This window comes from Dermacentor variabilis, chromosome 11 (assembly GCF_050947875.1).
Source record: "Dermacentor variabilis isolate Ectoservices chromosome 11, ASM5094787v1, whole genome shotgun sequence".
In the NCBI taxonomy this organism is placed as follows: domain Eukaryota; kingdom Metazoa; phylum Arthropoda; class Arachnida; order Ixodida; family Ixodidae; genus Dermacentor; species Dermacentor variabilis.
The window spans coordinates 15,948,686-15,967,065 of record NC_134578.1 but is presented as its reverse complement, the minus strand read 5'-3'; the positions used below and the strand labels follow the sequence as shown (position 1 = coordinate 15,967,065).

The 18,380-nt window shown below is 44.1% G+C and overlaps 1 protein-coding gene across 4 annotated transcripts in view; it reads left to right on the top strand.

Annotated features, from left to right (window-relative positions):
• pns (DENN domain containing pinstripe) overlaps positions 1-18,048 on the top strand; it is a 68,921-nt gene extending 50,873 nt beyond the window's left edge. For all 4 annotated transcript variants that reach the window (XM_075673622.1, XM_075673624.1, XM_075673621.1 and 1 more), the window contains 4 exons: positions 564-687; positions 2,281-2,446; positions 4,744-4,955; positions 9,466-18,048. In XM_075673622.1, the coding sequence (XP_075529737.1) occupies positions 564-687; positions 2,281-2,446; positions 4,744-4,927 (474 nt within the window). In that variant the 3' untranslated portion in view covers positions 4,928-4,955; positions 9,466-18,048. The remainder of the gene's footprint in view (positions 1-563; positions 688-2,280; positions 2,447-4,743; positions 4,956-9,465) is intronic.
• The last annotated feature ends 332 nt before the right edge of the window (positions 18,049-18,380 follow it).

Genomic DNA, 18,380 nt, shown 5'->3' with positions numbered 1-18,380 from the left:
CAGTCTATTTCAGGGCAAGTCGCTTCTGCGTGTTTGGCGAGAGCATTCGAAGACACATTCTTCACAGCACAATTTTCATAACTACTCTTCAGAAATTCAAATATTCTCACGACGCTAGAAATAGGCTCTTTGTTTTAAGACTGATTGGCGGGCTTGTTGATTTCGGATTCTAACTTCTGATGAACTTCTGATCCTGAACCTGTGGCATTGCAAGTTGATGCAATGATGTGACAGGGTGCATGCACTCCAAGTAGTAGCACACATGTTAGTGTCTGGTGCTCCTTGACCAAAACTGGCCCTTGCACCATAAGAACCCAATAGTCGTCATCACATATCAATGGGTGGGCTCCTATAATAAACAGTTGACAGTCATGCTCATCCTTGTCTGTTTTGTGTTCACGCCTGTCTAGCACTTAGCACTAAATTTCCCTAGTTTCCCTAAATTCCCCAAATTTCCCTAGTGCTTTGTTGATTGCCACTTGATCACTGAGTTCAGAAAACAGGGAAAACGGTATTGTGTAGTGCGGGAAAATTGCAAGCATGTGCACTGTGTTTACTTCCAGAGGGGCAACTTGACGATCCTGCTTTGTGGGGAGCTGGGGCTGGTCTACTGCCTGGAGCAGGTTTTCCTGTATGGCTTCAAGGACACACGCTTCTTCAGGCACGTCTACCTCTGGGAGTATTTTGGTACGTTTGTGCTTTCCCAGCTAGCTCTTCTGAGTCTGTTCTTTTTCTATCTGCGAAAAGTGTGCACAGATTGCGATGTCAGGACATGTGCTACAACTGCTCTATTGCCTCATGTGACATGGTCCCGTGCTGTTTAATGTAGTAGGGAAACATGGGCTAGTTAAAGAATATTCGTACTTGACAAAAGAAGTGCTGAAACAGATGAAGACAGAGAAAGGGTGGTAAATGCACTAGCACCGACTCACAACTGCAAGTTTATTAGGGAAAAATATGTATGCACTGCACAACTTGACAAGGAAAAAAATCTTATAAGTATAAAAAGCTTCGCATGCATGACCGAACCTGCAAGACATATCAGTGGAGAAAAGTGTTAACTAAACCTTGGCACGTAAGAAGAAGAAAAAGCTACCTGTGAGCCAAAAGAAAAATAATAAAACTGAAAATTATATTAAAATATCTCGGGTGTTTCATCATCATCATCATCTTCTTCTCCAACCCCCCCCCCTCCCCTTCTTTTTTTTTTTGTACCCATGAGGGATCTTGTAGCATGCCCATTAATGTTGGAGGCCATGTAATGCATCGAGCACATAACTGATGGACAGTTAGAGTTACCAAAGGTGTGCTGCCAAAAGAAGGGAAGCCCAATCTACGATGGCACAGAACTAGGTCGTGTTATGAAATGAGGAAACTTAGGGGTCAATTGGGGTCACCAGATGTGGGGTCAGCTGGTGCAGGACAGGGGTGATCGGAGATCGCCGAGAGAGGCCTTCCTCCTGCAGTAAACAAAACCAGGCTAATGGTGATGACGCATACGAAAAAAGTGATAAGCAAAATACTGTGAGGCTTCAATGTATAGTGTGGAGTAATCACGGAATTTCCCAGGACCACACTGTGGTTTTCCCGATTCATGTTAGCAGCAAAACTCTTGCTTCTCTTCTGATGTGGCTATGGTGCCCTATCGCATTCACATCTTATCTCTGTGTGATATTGATCACATGCTCATCAGCCCACCCCTCATTGGCGCGTTACTCGCAGACAAGTACTTAGACCAGAAAGAGGCTTCAGCCAAGGTGTATGGATTATTTGCCTTCATCCTCATCTTTACCGTGTTGTTACTTATGTTAGGAGTATGTATAAACCAGGGAATGTTAACCATACAAACCTTTCACACCTTCTCCAAGCATGCCGCGACTTGTCCCGTCATATCACCACCATGTGGACAGTTTCCAGCATCAAGGCGAGAAGAATAAGAGGATCTGGAGGTGCCCAGTTCCTTTTTAGTCAATACAAGATGAAGGCGTTGACAATGAAGCTGGAAAAGGCATAGGGGCAATTGATTGTTGTTTAATTCAAATCCTCAAGTAATACGGTAAAGTTAAATACAACAACTTGCCGCAAGTGGGAGCCAAACTCGCGCCTTCTGCATTCTGCGGTGCTTTACCAAAGCTACTGTGGCTGCCACTCTCCCACCCACTTTCTTGGGTGTTCTTGAACTCTTCTGTTTTGTAAGATGGCTGGCGAGACAGTTGGACTCAAACTGTGACGCATTTCTCTTTCTTTCTCACTTTCTCTCGCTTTCTTTCCGCATTGCAGTAAAAGTCAAGGAGTACTTCGAGTCTGCACTGCAGGACAACATGGAGGACGAGCGGCCGAACTCGGTGTGGCGCTGCTACTGCCACCTGGCCAACAAAGTAGAGCGGGCCTCCCACACCATGGGCAAGGACGGAAAGTTCCAGCTGTTCATCTGCCTTGCCGCCAGGTGGGGCTGCAATCGTCTTGGCACGTGGTGTGGCTCTTTACATGCGGGATGTAAATGTAAAGTTCTGAGCAGGCACACAGCACTCCCGTTTCCATTTCTTGAACGACCGTGAGACAAATGCAAATGGAATGGCGGCTTGTGTATTAACCACGACCGGCTTTATTACTTGGCGACCTGTTCACTGGCACCGCCTCCGTAGCCCCCGATTTTTTACTGCTTGTTTAGTTCATTCTTAGTTCGCCCAACCGCCGCTGCTCTCCGTGGCGCTACAACTTACCCCCACGCCGAGTGCGGGCTGGCGTAGCGGTAGCAGTGGCGGCTTCTTCGTTGTGTTTTTGTGCGCATCTGAACACCGTGTTTCCGGCTGTTCTGATTGCTGCCCGCATACGTGCCAAGAACGCAATTACTGCTGAGAGCCTGAACATTTCGTAGGCCGTAAAAATCATCGCCAGCGATGGTGTATTGTTGCGTTCCGCTCTGCAAATCGAGCGGGCGCACAGCGAAGGGTATCACATTCCACGAGTTTCCTGTAACACAACTGCGAAGGTGCTGCATCAAGTGTGGCTCCTGTGCTTGTTAGGGGGCCAACGCCGCTTAAGAAGTTTGCAGACCTAGTGCTGCCGTCACTCACAAAAAATCCGCTGTTTGTGTGCTCGAAGGACACCACAGAGCCTCACAGAAGGGCACTGCTAAAGCTGATTGTCCACAAGTTTATGAGGCCATTTTTGTCTAATTTTGCCTCTGATCTCACAGAAGAGCACGCCAAACGGAAATTAATTAATGCCAAACCGAAATCTCGAAAGGTCCTAAAAGTGTAAGGATCTGGCTGACCTGAAATAAAGTTCTGGCCACGACCGGCTATTGTGTCTGGTAAACAAGCTTTTCTAGTCTGGTTTTATTCATTTTTCATGTAGAGTGCGTCTTGAAATGATTAACAATCGGGTGAATGCTCCTGAAAATGAGTAAGTGTGCATGGCGCGCTTTTTGTCGTAAATTGGCGGAAAGTAGCGCGGCTTCGCCCTGGGATGCTGCTAGGTACAGCCGCCCTGATTTTTAATAATATAGCGCGAGCGTCGACTGAACTGCTGGTGAGCGCCTTATAACGGCGATAAGCGTGCAACAAGAGCGTGCAACAAGGCGAGTGCAACAAGGCAACAAGGCGAGTGCGCGAACTCTCGCCTTGTTGCACGCTTATCGCCGTTATAAGGCGCTCACCAGCAGTTCAGTCGACGCTCGCGCTATATTATTAAAAATCAGGGCGGCTGTACAGAGCAGAAGCAATCATGTTGAGATTGTGGAGCTGTACGCGCAAAAAAGCCGCTCGAGTAGCACCAGAGCCGTGCCCACCACTACAACCGCTCTTTGAGCTTGTTTAGCTGCAAAACTGCTGCGCTGAGAAAGAAAAATATTACTGCTATCAGCCGTTAGTCGGGTACAGCTTTTTGTGGCCATGCAGGGGAATTGCTACGAGCGCGAGACGCCTGCTTCTGCGCTGTTCTCGCACGCTCATTAGCCAGAGACTTAAGCGTGTTAGCTGACAGCTCGCGCTCTTAACTACCACTGTATACAGAAAGCTGTCCACGATTATTGCATCTTATAAATATTAACACGTCTTTGCTGTGCGTGCTTAAAAAACGATGCGGTTTAACTCGGCCTACCGGCAACACGGTAACACAAGCGTACTGAAGCTAACAGAAGCGCACGGCGGGCGCTGCCGAAATGAGGGTAAGTTGTGGCGCCACCTGTTGCGGCGCGCCGTCCCCCCTGAACAGTCACGTGGTATTTACGCGGACACGCGCCGCCATAGGAGCCGGCGTAGTGAGCAGGTCGCGAGTAATAAAGCCGGTCGTGGTATTGACTAACCTCTTTGCCAGTTTATCCAGCAACGCAAGCAATTCTCTGTTGTAGCAAAAACATTTGTCTCAACTCTGTTTCCATTAGACTCGGCATGTAAAGTAACTCGTCTTCTGTATGAATCTTTGGTTATGAAAGCAGTGCATCATCTTTGCCAGCCCTCACAGAAATTTGTTCTGTCATGTTCTTGTGATGACAGTGGCAGTGACGCTGGCTCTGACGGTAAGTTGTTACCTAAGCCATGAACAAATGGTGTCAGTCTCATATTCGATTTTCACAGCAGGGAAATTTCAGAACCACTCTTTAGAAAAAAAATAAGTGCATGTTACAATCCTGTTACAGTATGTAGAAATTGGGATGATTCGCTAACTTTCTCAGTCAGTCTCTCCCGTCTCCTCCTCCGACTACGTGGCCTTCAACACCTCCCAAACCATTGTGTGCAGGGAGCACTTCCTGCACCAGATGATGTTTGACCTGGCCGCCTGCCCCGTGACGACCACCATGTACGAGGAGAGGTCGTTCCTGCGTGACACCAACCTTGTGGTCTTCCTCGTCCAGATCCTGGAGGCCCTCTCCGAGTTCGACATTGCCCTCGAGAGCTCCATCACCCGTGGGGTGGACAACTGAGCCCAGGCAGCACCTCCTCACGGCAGCTGTACGTTACCGTTGCAGTGATTTCACTGCAGAGCTGTGTTGGGGAGCACCACAGTGTTTTTCACGCGGCGGTGGTGGCGCCGGGTTTTGTATCCATGAGGCACAAGCGCGTTGTACAGAGTGCAGCCAGCACGGTAGAGCTGGTGTACCAGTGCTGTAAAGCTGTCGTGGTAGAACTGGCATGGTAAACAATGAGGGTGGCGACGTGGGCCTGTTGATTCATCTTCATGGAATAGTATGCAGTGTAACGCAGAAAAAACAAGGACATAAGAACAAACAGACAGCAGACACAAGCGATTGTCTCCTTGCTTTTTCTGCACTACACTACATGCCACGGCACAGTATACAGCACAGTATACAGGGGTATGTGTAGAATGTAGTGGAGAGTATGTAGTGTACAAGTAGTCGAAACCCACAATAACGAAATCTCGTGACAACGAAATTCTCGTGAAAACGAAATATTTTCGTATTCCCGGCGAATGCCCATAGGATTCCAATGCATTTCGCACCTCTAGATAACAAAATATTGCTGTACTACAATCCCACATCAACGGAATTTGCCAGAATGTAACCTTGCACTCTACCTAGGTACTCGCGCAAGGCTAGCAGGCTTCAAAATGTGCTCAAATGTGATTGCTTTGCACTAAAGTTGTATAAAATACCACGACATTACACTTGCTTGGGCGCTGCCATTTTTGTTGACAAAAACAACCAACTGCCGGAAGCATTTACGTGCACCGGAAACACTTCGTGGCCGCCATCTTGTTTGTTGTGTGCCCATTTGAAGCTGCTCACAGGCTGCTACCGACGTGTGATGGCAGTTTTTGCACACCTAGCGTAGTGCGTAAAGTGCGCCTCGGTTAGAAAAATGCAGCAAGAACAAGGAAATCCACGTCCACCGACATGGAGTTGTTTGTGGCGCTTAAGATGGCGGTTGCAGCATGGAGTGCCATGCGCCAGGCCATGATTGAGCAATCATCCGAGAATACGCATCTCTTGCTTCAAGAACGCTGGTTTTGGTGCCACCCGACAGGCAACGCTTGCAGTTTGAGCGCCGTACATAGATTTGCGCGAAGGGGCTGTTAATCTCGATCGATTGCCTTCAGATATACGAGATACAATCACTTTTTGCACTCTGCACTGAAAAAGCTGCTGCATGCGTGGAGCACTGTTGCTCTGCGTCCAGTGCCGAGTTACACAAAATTTCACAAAAATGATTACATCTACGAAAGTAACTGACCGACAGTACTGCTCCATGACAGTGCTGCCACTGCTGATCGACGCAAACAGCGCACCTTGTATTGTCAGCAACGCAATTCTATATCCTTAAGCAAAGCTTGCCATAGTAGGCTAACGGAATTTTGACAGCAAAGTTTCGTCGTGCGACACATTACCTATCTGTGCTGCCTCATCTCGCATCAACAAAATTCTCGCGAAAGCAAATTTTTTTTCTTTAATTCTCCACTGATCTCGTTATCGCAAGGTTCAGCTGTAGTTACTACAAGTGGGAGAGTGCAAAATGAGTGTAGTGGAGTTCCTCTCCAACAAACGTCTCTGCAATGAAATGACCTGTATAACAAAGGAGTAATTCTGTCCCGGTTTTTTTGTGAGGTGTGCGGTGCACGAGCTTTGCAACAAAGTGACTTGCATAACAAATGATTTCGGAGGACCCAAGCTCTTAGTTACAAAGGCGTTCGACTGTATAGAAGTGTACGATCATTACATTCTATCGGTACTAACATATGGGGCACAAACTTGGCGGTTAGCTAAGAAGCCTGAGAAGAAGTTTACAATACAACAAATGCACAGTAACAATGTGTCGTCATTCATTGGTCTGCGCCCGCTAAAGCAGATACTACCTAAGCTACCCCTTCATGCTTCACACCAGGGTTCAAAGGACCACGCAACGAGCGACGCAACGGAAAGTGTTAGTCATAACGTTTAAGGACAGGAAGATGGCGGCATGGATTAGCGAGTAAACAGGGGTAGCCAGTATTCCAGTTGACATTAAGAGGAAGAAATGGAGCTGGGCTAGCCCTGTAACAGGTAGGGCAGATAACCGGTGGTCTACATGAGTTACAGATTAATGCCAAGGGAAGGGAAGCACAGGCGAGGAGGGCAGAAAAGTAGGTGTGATGAAATTAGGAAACTTGAAAGCTACAAGAAAGGGCCAGCTGGCATAAGACAGAGGTACATCTGGAGATCACTGGGAAAGGCCTTTGTCTTCAAGTAGGCATAAATAGGTCGATGATGACAACTACAACGCTTGAATACAATGAAGTGTTTGTAAAGTCATGGGTAGTTTTCGGCGTGACGGAAATCCAGACTCCTAGGAATTCCACGGGCAGTGATAACTCCCTTAACACAACTCTGCCGTCTTTCGTATATTGTAGACTAAGGTTCTCTTAAACCACCTTTGTGCGTAAGGCTAAGGCTTGACGGCAAACTCGCTTTTGCTCGCTTTGTACGACCAGGCTTCGGCTGTGCATAGGACAAGCAGAAAATATGACAACACACTGTAGAATAACAAGTACAACAAAGTTTATTGCTCCAGAGGATTCACTTGATAGCAGGCTAATTACAACTTCAACGTTTGCCGGGGTCGATCGTGATGTGAATGATAGCAGGGTGCGAGAAAGGATTGGAACGAGATGTTTACCTGAGGTACTTCCTTCGTAGTAGCTCCCAGTCTTCTCCCCTCTCTGGCGCTCACCGATTGCACCGATTTGGGTGCCCCCTGCTGTGTTCTTTGCTTGGTCCAATGGTCGCAGGCCTCTGCGTCCACCTGACGATCTACGTCTGGGACCGGTACGAAGGGGGGGGGGGGGGCGCGTCGTACCGTTGGGCCTTCCCACACAGAAAAATCGTGCAAGTAACGTCTGCTGTACTTGTGTATGCTGGCGTATCTTTGGACATATGAAATTACCAGTTTCCATAATTTTCACAATATGTTGCTCAAGTTTGCGTACAAGATTCTTTTTTTGATGTGCTTGCCATTCATTGTAGTTAAGAAGCCATGGTATTCAGCTACTGAGAACAGGTCTGGAGGGTTGGTTTGCTTGCTGCCTCGGCCTCACTCTGATAGTATCAGCATGCAGAAATGGATGTGTACTTAATCTCCGTCTCACTGTGCGGTGCAGTGCAAGCTGTGAGTTTTATCAGCTGACCTGAACAGAGAAACAGGAGAAGGTCACCTCTGATGTCCAACTCTGATCACCGTCCACGCAGTGCCCACTGGATGGAAGCTTCACCGAAGGATTAGTAGCATACAGTGGGCTCCTCTCTTATCTGGAACACGCAACCGGCTCTTGTTACTGATTAGCTGACACGAGCCCTAGGCTTCGCTGCGCTGCACTGAAGTTGATGAGACACGGTATAGATTCGGGTGCACATTAAGAAACGCTAAGTAACGAAAATTTATCTGAAGTCTCCTGCTGTGCCATCTCTCGTAGCCAAGCTATGTAACATTAAAACCTCATCAGTCGGTCACGAAATGTGTTTTGAGCATCACTGCTGTTGTGAAAAGGACGTTGATGTAATGAATTAGTAGTGTAAAAAAATAAACAGAAAAGATGTAACAAAAATGATGGTTAAACAGTGCTTTTTTGCATTGCAGTGTCAAGCTATGCTTGTCATGAAAAAGAAAATGATATTAGTAGTCATGGACGCAGTAAAAGCGTTTTAGGAATGATTTATTCAATAGCTTAATCATTTTTCCTTGCTAACCATCAAGGTCAAAACATTTATCAATGGCAGTGGTGAGACTCACAAAAAGAAAAAAGAATGGCATAGAAAAGTACAGAAGCAATGATTTCTGATGCAGCGGCTGCAAGGTTTATCAAACAACGTTTTATCATCTTCCAATAATCCCTGACGCATTTATGCAGTTATCATGGGCCTGATGGTTGTGCAGAAATGGTGGGTGAAAGATCTGTATACAATCAAACCTCAATATTATGAAGTTGTACTTGTCGCAGCAAAAACTTCTTTACATCACAAATTTCATTAATTCAAGGTTTTAACGTTTCAGCATTAAAAATTATTTCACAAATTCCTAGAACATTCCTGGGGAATATTGGATGTCAGCAATTACTTATAAACAAATCGCAAGAAGGTTGGGCCATAATACTGTAGCATACTTGTGAGCGCCAGCACGTGCAGTTCACATAGCACCGGGAGCAATGCATTGGTGTGGCTCATGGCGTCCAAGATTGGCGTCGCATGGTGCCATAAAGCTTGGATGCCATGACTGACCGCCTCTAGTGCCCACAGCCATCATCAGTAAACCTTTATTTTAATGTAATCATTTATCTTGAATTGTCTCGTGCTTTCTATGATGGTCTTGCTTCTCAAAAACGGAAGGAGAAGGTGGTTTTCTTCTTGTTGATTTTTGTTTTAAGAGGATACGTGGCCGTCCCTGTAACACTGCCATGCTGCTACTGTTCGATTTTTTTGGCTGGTCAGAGGATTGACCAGTTTTAGCTACTTTTCCTTCTTTCTTTCTTTTGCAGTATACTCCATGGGTTGATTCATCAGAGGCAGTCGGGGCAAGTTTACCGGTTTGTTGTAAGAATGCTGGACGGCATGGGACAGTCATCAGCGTCGACTGAAAACGGCCCAGAGATTCGGCCAGACCATTGAATCTCTTCTCGGCCAGATGCTGGCCAATGTTGCCTTCACAAGTCGCGCACGACGACACAAAGTACTGCGTGTAACGTTCTTAGTTCCTCAAGCAGAAAACTTATTCCCCAGTGCGCGTGGTGGTTCCTGCGTGAAAGAAGAAAAAAAAAATTGTTTTTCTTTTATTTTCATTCCTTGCCTACAGTTATACCAGCTTCCGTGGCTGTACTTTTGGCACCTGTATTGTTTCGTTTTGCTGGCTCAGAGACGGCAGCCCACAGGTTGATTGCGTATACTTGGTGGTTGCATGCGTTGTTCACACGAAACAGGAACGTCTGTCTCGGGGGTGTACCCGCGACTAAAAAATCACTCAAGCAAGGAAATACTCCCCAAGTGTTCTTGTTTTCATTGTTTTGTCATGTCGTGCCTACATTATTTTAGTGTACATATGGAACAGTCATTCGCTAAATGTTTTAGAGGCTGGGGAATGACTCCACGGCAAGTTTTTAACAAACTGAGTCACGAGCAATCTCCCATCACATTCTTATTCACGTTGCCGCTTGTTAACTTTTTTTCCCCCTCTTTAGTCATTGTACATAGCTTCAAATGTTGGGCTACACAATTTCATTTTGTTAAGCCTTGCAAGTGTTAAACTTCGACCAGTCCATTGGCTTCAAAGCGTCAATGCGTTTACACAAACACAGCTTTTATTGGCCTTGACATGATTCGTGATTAATCTACTTTGATGTCTGAACTGTTGGGAATTAGTCATCATCAGAAGGTGGTACAGTTATAATTAGGGTGACTTTGAGTCAGCAGGCATATGGAGCACATATTTTGACGTACATTTGGCGTCGCAGCCTCTGCATCAATTTCATGCAGCACAAATGCCCAGGCTGTTGGCAGTCCTTGTATATGTAACTTTAAGCAGCCAGTATTGCACAGTTTGGAACAGATGCGACGACAGCACATCAAAAATGTGTTTCAAAACGCATTCTCTGTAGCTGACGCTCAATGCTCAGCACCTCAGGGAATCGTGTCATTCGTGAGTGCGTGCCCTAAAGAAGTTCTAACCTTTTGTCCACCTCTGTGCAGAGTAGGAACCAAGCTACAAAGTTAGGTGTACATACTAAACTTGTCAAATTTATTTAAATCGCAATGTAAGATAACATCTATGGCTTGTAATGGGGGAAAACAACTAAGTCAGTTACAGAGCCTACCTTTTAAGAGGTTGCGCATCCTCCCTAATTTTGGCTACCATGTTTCCTATACCAGAGCATTGGCTTGATATCGCATTTAGCACTTTTGAGCCTTGCTTGTTTGATTTTTTTTCATTGAAGCATCTCGTTAAGTGTTTGATTGATGCGAAAGGCAATGCTTCATTTCCTGCTCTCTTGTGTGCCATTACTTATTATTTAAACCCCTTAGTAAGTTCCTTTATAACAGATGTTTTGATTATAGACATACGGTAGACACCCTTTAAGACATAACTTGAAGGGATAAGGGAAATCTGTTCATATTTTCAAAAGTATGACATAACCGAAGTGTACTGCCTTCATGGGAAACTTGGCAAAAATCCAGAATTTTTTTTTTTATGCATACTGTGAATCGACTTCTCAGGGTTTGTCTTAAAAGGAAGTCTACTGTGTCAGTGTTTAGTGTATTGTATATATTCTGTACAAGAGGGTGCTTTTATTGTATGATCTGGCATTGTTCACTCCTGTTGTTATTGGAAACTAGTGACCGAGTTTGCAGTATCGATGTTAAGTCTTCTCTTCTTGGTAAGGCAGTTTGCTGCAAAGAAATGCCCGTCATGACACGAGGCAGTGAGGTTCCCAGGCTCTTAAATGTTGGCTTCTTCTAGGCTGTAATTCTAACTCTTCTCTTCACATTGCCTTTTTTTGCACTGTATTTACATCCTTTATGGTATTAAATGGGCATGACTGCTTTTCTCAGGCAGGTTAGGAAAGGGTACAAAATAACTTGATGCAAAAATACGAGTGACAGTGTTAAAATGAACATTAGAAGGTGTGGCAATTGCCAGTTAACTTATCCCACAATTGCACGTCTCTTCTAAATCTTGTCAAACAGGGTAACTTAGTTTTACTGCAAATTTTCTTGCAGTCATTTTGAGACCGTGCTGCGTGGCTTAATAAATGAAAATGCCATTAGCACGGGTTCCTTAGCATGCACGTAGAGTGCGCGTGCATTCCGCATGCCAATTCCACACGCAGCAGCACGCTAGAGGTATTGCAGTTCACAAATCGCTTTCCATCTTCACAGTACATTGCACGTTGTAATTTTGTTGCATATGTACAATGCAAATGACACACAATATGAAGCAATGTGATGTACGAGTAGAGTACATAATAAGCAGCGTGTGCAAACTTGATCACTTCAGCCTCTATGCACCTTGCTTAGCATGGTATATTGAGAGTAAGCTGTCGATAACTCGTTGACCTATCTGTTCTTGCGGTGTTACCTTTTGTGACATTGCATGCACATGTGCGTCGGCACCACTTCTCCTTCCCGTTGTCGCTATACTGAGACGCAGGAACCAAACAAACAGCTGTGCATTTAGCTGTGTGTGCTGGCCTACGGCTTCGTGCCATCTCCAGCTCTAACTTCTACCAGCCCACTGCCTTAACTTCTAGCAGCCCGCTGCCTTACCAAGGAAGTCAAGTCATCCAGCTGTACTCGAGCTTTGCTAAGTACCATTTAATTTTCGGTTTCGTGGCAGCTCGAAGGCATTGCATTTCCTCCCCCCCCCCTCGCTTTTTTTTCCCCCGGCCTGGTGTTGCAGCCTGCACAGCTTTTGTTAGAGTAAAATTTTGTATGGGGACCAGGGTGTGCCTTTTGTACGTGGTGCAACAGACTCGTTGCATTTTCGCTTCCTGAATTAAGGTTCGCCATTGATGGGCGAAAGGGAAAGTTTCTGGCTAAGATAGGTCTCACTGATGCTCGTTGCAGCATATCATATGTAGTGGCATAGTCCCTCGTCAAGACAAATGTAGTGTGTCTGGATGGAAGGGCTCGTCCTTATGTGCGCAAAAGAGTGTGTGTAACACCTAACTGGCCATACGCTTGTGCTCTAGCGTTCATTTGCCATGCTTGTTGTAGATTACAAGAGTGAAGCTCTTAGACAGCATCAAGTGGTACGTTTGCTAAGTTGGGATCATCAAGCTCACTCTTACTTTTTTCTCCCCCATGTTAAGTGCTGGTATAATTTTCTTTATAGAAAACTGATAGTGTATCAGGATGCCATGCTCACAGCTGCTTTCGCTTCGTGTTAGGTAATGTGGCTATATTTAAGAACAATGAGTGAACTCATCGTTAAAACCACGTAGCGCTATGTCATGTACAAGAAGGAGTAGTACCTGTGATTTTGTGATGATTTCCAGATTAACATAGGCGCGCTTGTATAATTTGGCATTGTGACAGTGTGTTCATTGCTTAATGTGTTGTTCGTCACCTTGCACACTTTATTCGAGCGGGAAGTCTCCACCCGATAAAGAAAGCCGAGTTTTGAGTAGTTTATTAAATATTTCTGAATTTATTTAGGGAGGAAGAACTAAGGTCTGCACACCGCAGACGCATTTCTCTAGCTGGAATTTTGCCTTTTCAAGGAAAGCCTTATGTGCACCGTTATTTCATTCTTCGTTTGTTTGCTGTTTCGTTGAGTGCATTGTAATTGCTGAAGTTGTTGGTTGTCTTGTGCAGTTACATCGACATTTTGCTCTTTGCACATCCATTTGTCTAGATGAACATTGTTAAAGTCTCATTGATCTTTGTACCCCAGTTGTCTTCACATCGTCGCTCATGTCTTGCATGCTACAGTCATATTGCAAAATCCCACTGCATCCTGTGTATAATTTTTGCACGCACTGCCTGGTTAGTCGGGAGGAGGTGTTCCAGCAGTGTCGCTCATCATTTTGCAGCATGGCCTGAGCCATCCATCATTCATTCGCACTTGACAAAAAAATCTCAGGCAACCATAGTACAACATTTCTTTATTTTTTGGACTGCTGTGCATAATGCTAGTGTGTCATACTGTTCTTATATATTTAAGATGTGTTAGTGCTGTTTTCTTTTTTTTCACCGACGACTTGGCCTTAGAGAAAGTGTTCTTTCTTTTAGTATTCGTTTTTCCAATTTAACGCATTTTCAAACATTGACAACATGCTGTTCCTGTTAAACATGGTGATGCTTTATGTTCAGCTGTCTTCCTCGAGTGGGTGACACATTATAGGCAAGTCTCAAAATGAGCTCACGAGTATGATCTGATTGTGCTGACATGTGAGTAAAAAAAAAAAAGAAGGGAAAGAAACATTGCATTTTTCAGCAAAGTGAACTGTTCTGCTGCTTCGATGCTACTGCACGCTTCGACTGTATTATTTCATGTCCATCATTTGAACTAGAGTAAAGGCACTAGACATTTCAAAAGCCCAAGGTTTTGAATAGAGTGTAACCAGTATAATGACAGGTGTACAGCAGTGATTTCTAGGGAGTTTCAGTGCTCTGTGACCTCACAAAGTGCTCCGCTTATGCAATAAGTCAGCTGTGCATGCTTGAGTGGCAGAACAGTGGCACAGCTAATTTGGTGCATTTCCAGCTAGCCCCTCACAGAAGGGGAGCTCAGTGTCAGATTGCAAAAAGGGGTGGGCTAACACTCTGTAATAATGGACACATTGCTAAAACTCAAATAATAAAGAGTTGCTGAAACTCGTGCTTGGTAAACTCGTGCATTGGCAGCTGGCTCCTCACAGCAGGGAAACGTGGTCGCAGATATTGAAATCAGTGTGTTAAAACTCCCTATTAATGAAGAGTTGTTAAAGCTTTCTGATAATGGAGAGTTGCTAAAACCCTCTAACAATGAAGGGCTTAGGCCAAGCTGTATTCATTACAATTAACTGGAATACTGGAGACATGGACTGGGAATGACATGGACAGCTGCACTGGGAATGACACCTTGCAATGCCGTACACAACCAAAACAGGCACAACTCTTCTTGATGAATGACTATGCGCTACTTAGTTGCTAGCATAAATGTGGTACCAGTGGCATGCTATTTATAAAGGTGTTATTGCCTTTTATGTACCTAGTTCATTATTGGTGAATAGGAAACTAGAAGATTTGAACGTCAAAAGCGTCAGCTCCATAAAGCATCGATGCTAGTACCAACACCAAAAGCGCAGCATAAATACTCGGTCAACATTGAAAGTGTACTGTTGAAAAATGTGTACGTCTGTTTGAGAAACCAACATTAGTGGTGTCCCAAAAATGCTAGGTGATGCAAGAGGCAATGAGTGTTATATGGGCACAAATTTGCACTTGTGGGAGTCGACCGAGGTATGTTGTTGGAAATTATGGTGCATAGTTCCACTAACAACAGTTTCACTCGAAACTGGGTTGCAATTCTTCAAGGTCACACCACTGCGAAGGTTCCCCCCCCCCCTTTGAAGAGCTGGGAAAGATTCACAGCCTGTTCATGTTCAACACATTAGATTGCCAGATGGCACCACCAGTGTTGCTGTTCTTGTCTAACGCTTCCGGTATTTTAGTATTATATCAATGGTAACATGCATACACCAGGCTAAACTTGTTTGTGGTAACTCGTAATGTCGTAGTTTATGCATGCAGGCCCGTGCCGTATTTGCAGTAATAGTTTGCACAAGAGAAGCTATTATGAGATTTTATAATGGCCGCTTGCAGATTCTTTCCATTGATTATAACATTTTAGGGGCTTCTTGCTGCTGCTATAGGTTTGGTGAAAGGCATAATTTGTGGAAAGGTTTTCTCTTGTGAAAAAGTCTTGCTGGAATGTCTCCCATTCTTTTCATTTTTGCCGTAAACAAAAAAGCTAAGTTATGTTGCAATTTATATTTCACCTGTATGTATGTATTGAGACAAACGAAAATTCATGTTATTCGTTCTTAATATGTAGTCTTTCAATCAGGCAGTAGCCATATTATAAAACAATGTAGCCGTTTTATAACGACAACAAAGAGAATCAATGTGGGGGGCAAGTATAGAAAGCTTTTTTGAACTATCTTTAAGAATGAAACTGTTTGCAGATATCACACTTTGTTTACATACATTAGTGTGCAAATAACACAACTTCACTCATATGCTAGAACAGTAATAGTACAGAAAAGTTTGTCATCGCATTGCCTGCTAAGGTAGAAAACCATCAAATGTACCCTCATTTTTGTGCCTTTAAAAGTAGTGCAATGGGACGTGATTTATCCCCACCTGTTTATCAGTTAAATGAGAAATTATCTGGTGTGTTCACATTGTGAAGTGTTTCTGATCAAATTTTTATTGTTTATTGGCAAAGACACTTGTGCACTTTTGGTGTACTATTGTACTGAACATGTTTGCCTGTGCTCTATGTCAGTAAATTGTGGTTTTCACTGCAGAAGCATTTTTATCTATAGATGTTAAAGAACCAGGATATTTCTTTTTTTGCTCTCCGTTTTTCTATCTTGCTTAAAAGACAAGCACTTACAAGCTAGGTGGCCATGCAATCAATCCTCAAGCCTCCTTAATCTTTTTTTTTTACTTCTGTCATTGCTTGTATTCGGAACACATGGTAACAGTCGCGATGATGCCAGTAAAGCAGGTATTTTTTTTTTTCCGCTGGTTTTGTGGCAATGTTGTCATAAGCCAAGTGTTGCAAATAACGATATTTCATCTATTGACATAGTGTTCTTACCTGCTTCTAGAACAACTCTGGCAATGTCCTAAGCTGACGATGAAATTATTGATAAGTGTCTGGTTTAAAATCGCCTTAAGTCATCTTCAGATGGATCCATACACTATCCAAGGATGAGTGTTCCATGATTGCACACATAGACCAGCCAAGCATTATGTGCTTGAGTAGTTCTGATCTTTCTGTTACCTCTGTGGGCCTTGCTTGAGAACTACTATCTTCACAATTGCTGTGCATCAGAAGTAGTTATGTTGTTGAACTCTGCAGAACTAATTTGTGTGGGCTGCTGCTGCTTAATTTATTTTTCAAAGCTCAAATGACTTGTCACAAAACAGTGGGACTCGGTTCACCGTTTGTAAAGAGTAACAAGACCTTTCATACCTGAAATAGAATTATGTCCGTCATTCTTTGAGGCCCCTTTTTTTTCATGTCCAGTCATTGCGTGTGTCTTGACCTTTGTTCACATTAGCAAACACTGGTTGAGTCCCAAGTGCTCCGTGTTGCGTAGGTCTTGTCCACACGTTATGCCCTACATGTGTGTCTCAGAACATTGGCGCTGTGTCAGCTCTTGCATTAACACATATTGCTGTACATAACACACAAAACAAATCTATATTTTTATCTGTCTGTCCCCAGAATAGGTCTATATCTATCATGCTTATTACATTGTGTGTGTGTGCGGATCCTGGTCATCTTTATCTGCCGAAGCAAGGAGAGATGGGGCTAAGCTGCCTCCGGATGTTCTTATCAGTTGCCTCGGTACACACCGCATAACCACACACGTGTGTGGATGCTGATTTATGTGTGTTTGTTTTCCGATTGTGTAAATATGTACATAGCCCAGTTTTTGTTACTCAAGAGAGAAGAGAGGAGTGTTCGGCTAACGTGCGTGTGCCGAGTGCGCAATGCTTTGTATGTACTTGTTGCACGGGCAAAGTACACCTTGCTGCGGTGTATCCGCGTCGCTTCTGTGTTGCCTGTGTGTCACCGTGTGAAGCTTGAAGAGGTGTCATGTCTGCTGGCCCTTGTGATGGTGATGTGCAACTAGTGAGTGTTCAGAGAACAACATAATGCTGCCTTTTCTCTCGAGGTTGAGAAGGAATACAGACGACATATGTGCTGTATGTGGAACCTTGTGCAGTCATTTGTTTGCGTGGGTCGTTGGAGTTTCCAGTCGACCATGACCTTTGAAGCTGTTTCTAGCCATTGCCCTTGGAAGTATGTTTCACAGTTTATCTTGGATGAATGAGTTTCATACAGATAGTATTATAGCCAAGCATCGATATAAGAAACATGGATACAATTAATTATCATACATGTAATGTAATGCAGTAGGGACTCGTTATAATGATGCCGTACCTGGTGCAAATACCTTCATTAATTAAGGGAAAATCAGACATCCACCCGTTCGTAGCAATTGCTACAAAGGAAACCCATACGGGTTCCTCGAAAGAAAAGCCTCGCAGTTGAAGAAAAATTTGTCCTAGTCCGGGACTCGAGCTCGGGACCACCGCCTTTCCGCAATTGGCACCTGTATTGCCATGAACAGGTGGATGTATGATTTTCCCTTAATTAATTACTTCTCTTTTCCACAGAACTATTATGTCAAATACCTTCATTATATCAAAAGTTTGTTATAAGCATCTACTCATTGCATGCTGGTATTGACAAGAAACATTTTAGATTTACTTTGTTAAATCCAATAATTTGTTGTATCGTGGTTGAACTGTAAATATAAAATTTGCTGTTTCTTTTTTCCACCGATATCAGCATGTATGCTGTAATGGCCGTCGCATGAACAAAGGTATTTCACATTAGACACAACTTTATTATAGCAAGTTTCTTTTGTACTAGCAGGAAACGCGACACTGCAGTCATCATGAATATAATCTGGTGACATACATCTTTGCTGGCATATCCATCGGCTTCATCAAAAACATTCCTGTGACTTTTAAAGTGAAGCTTTCAAAGTGAAGCTTGCTTTGCCTCTTCCTTCGACTTTTCCACTGCTGCTGCTACTACCTTGCATCCCATGCTGGGGACTGGTTGAGAGCTTAAGGCAAATGTGTGTGCGACAACATGGGCAACGTCCAT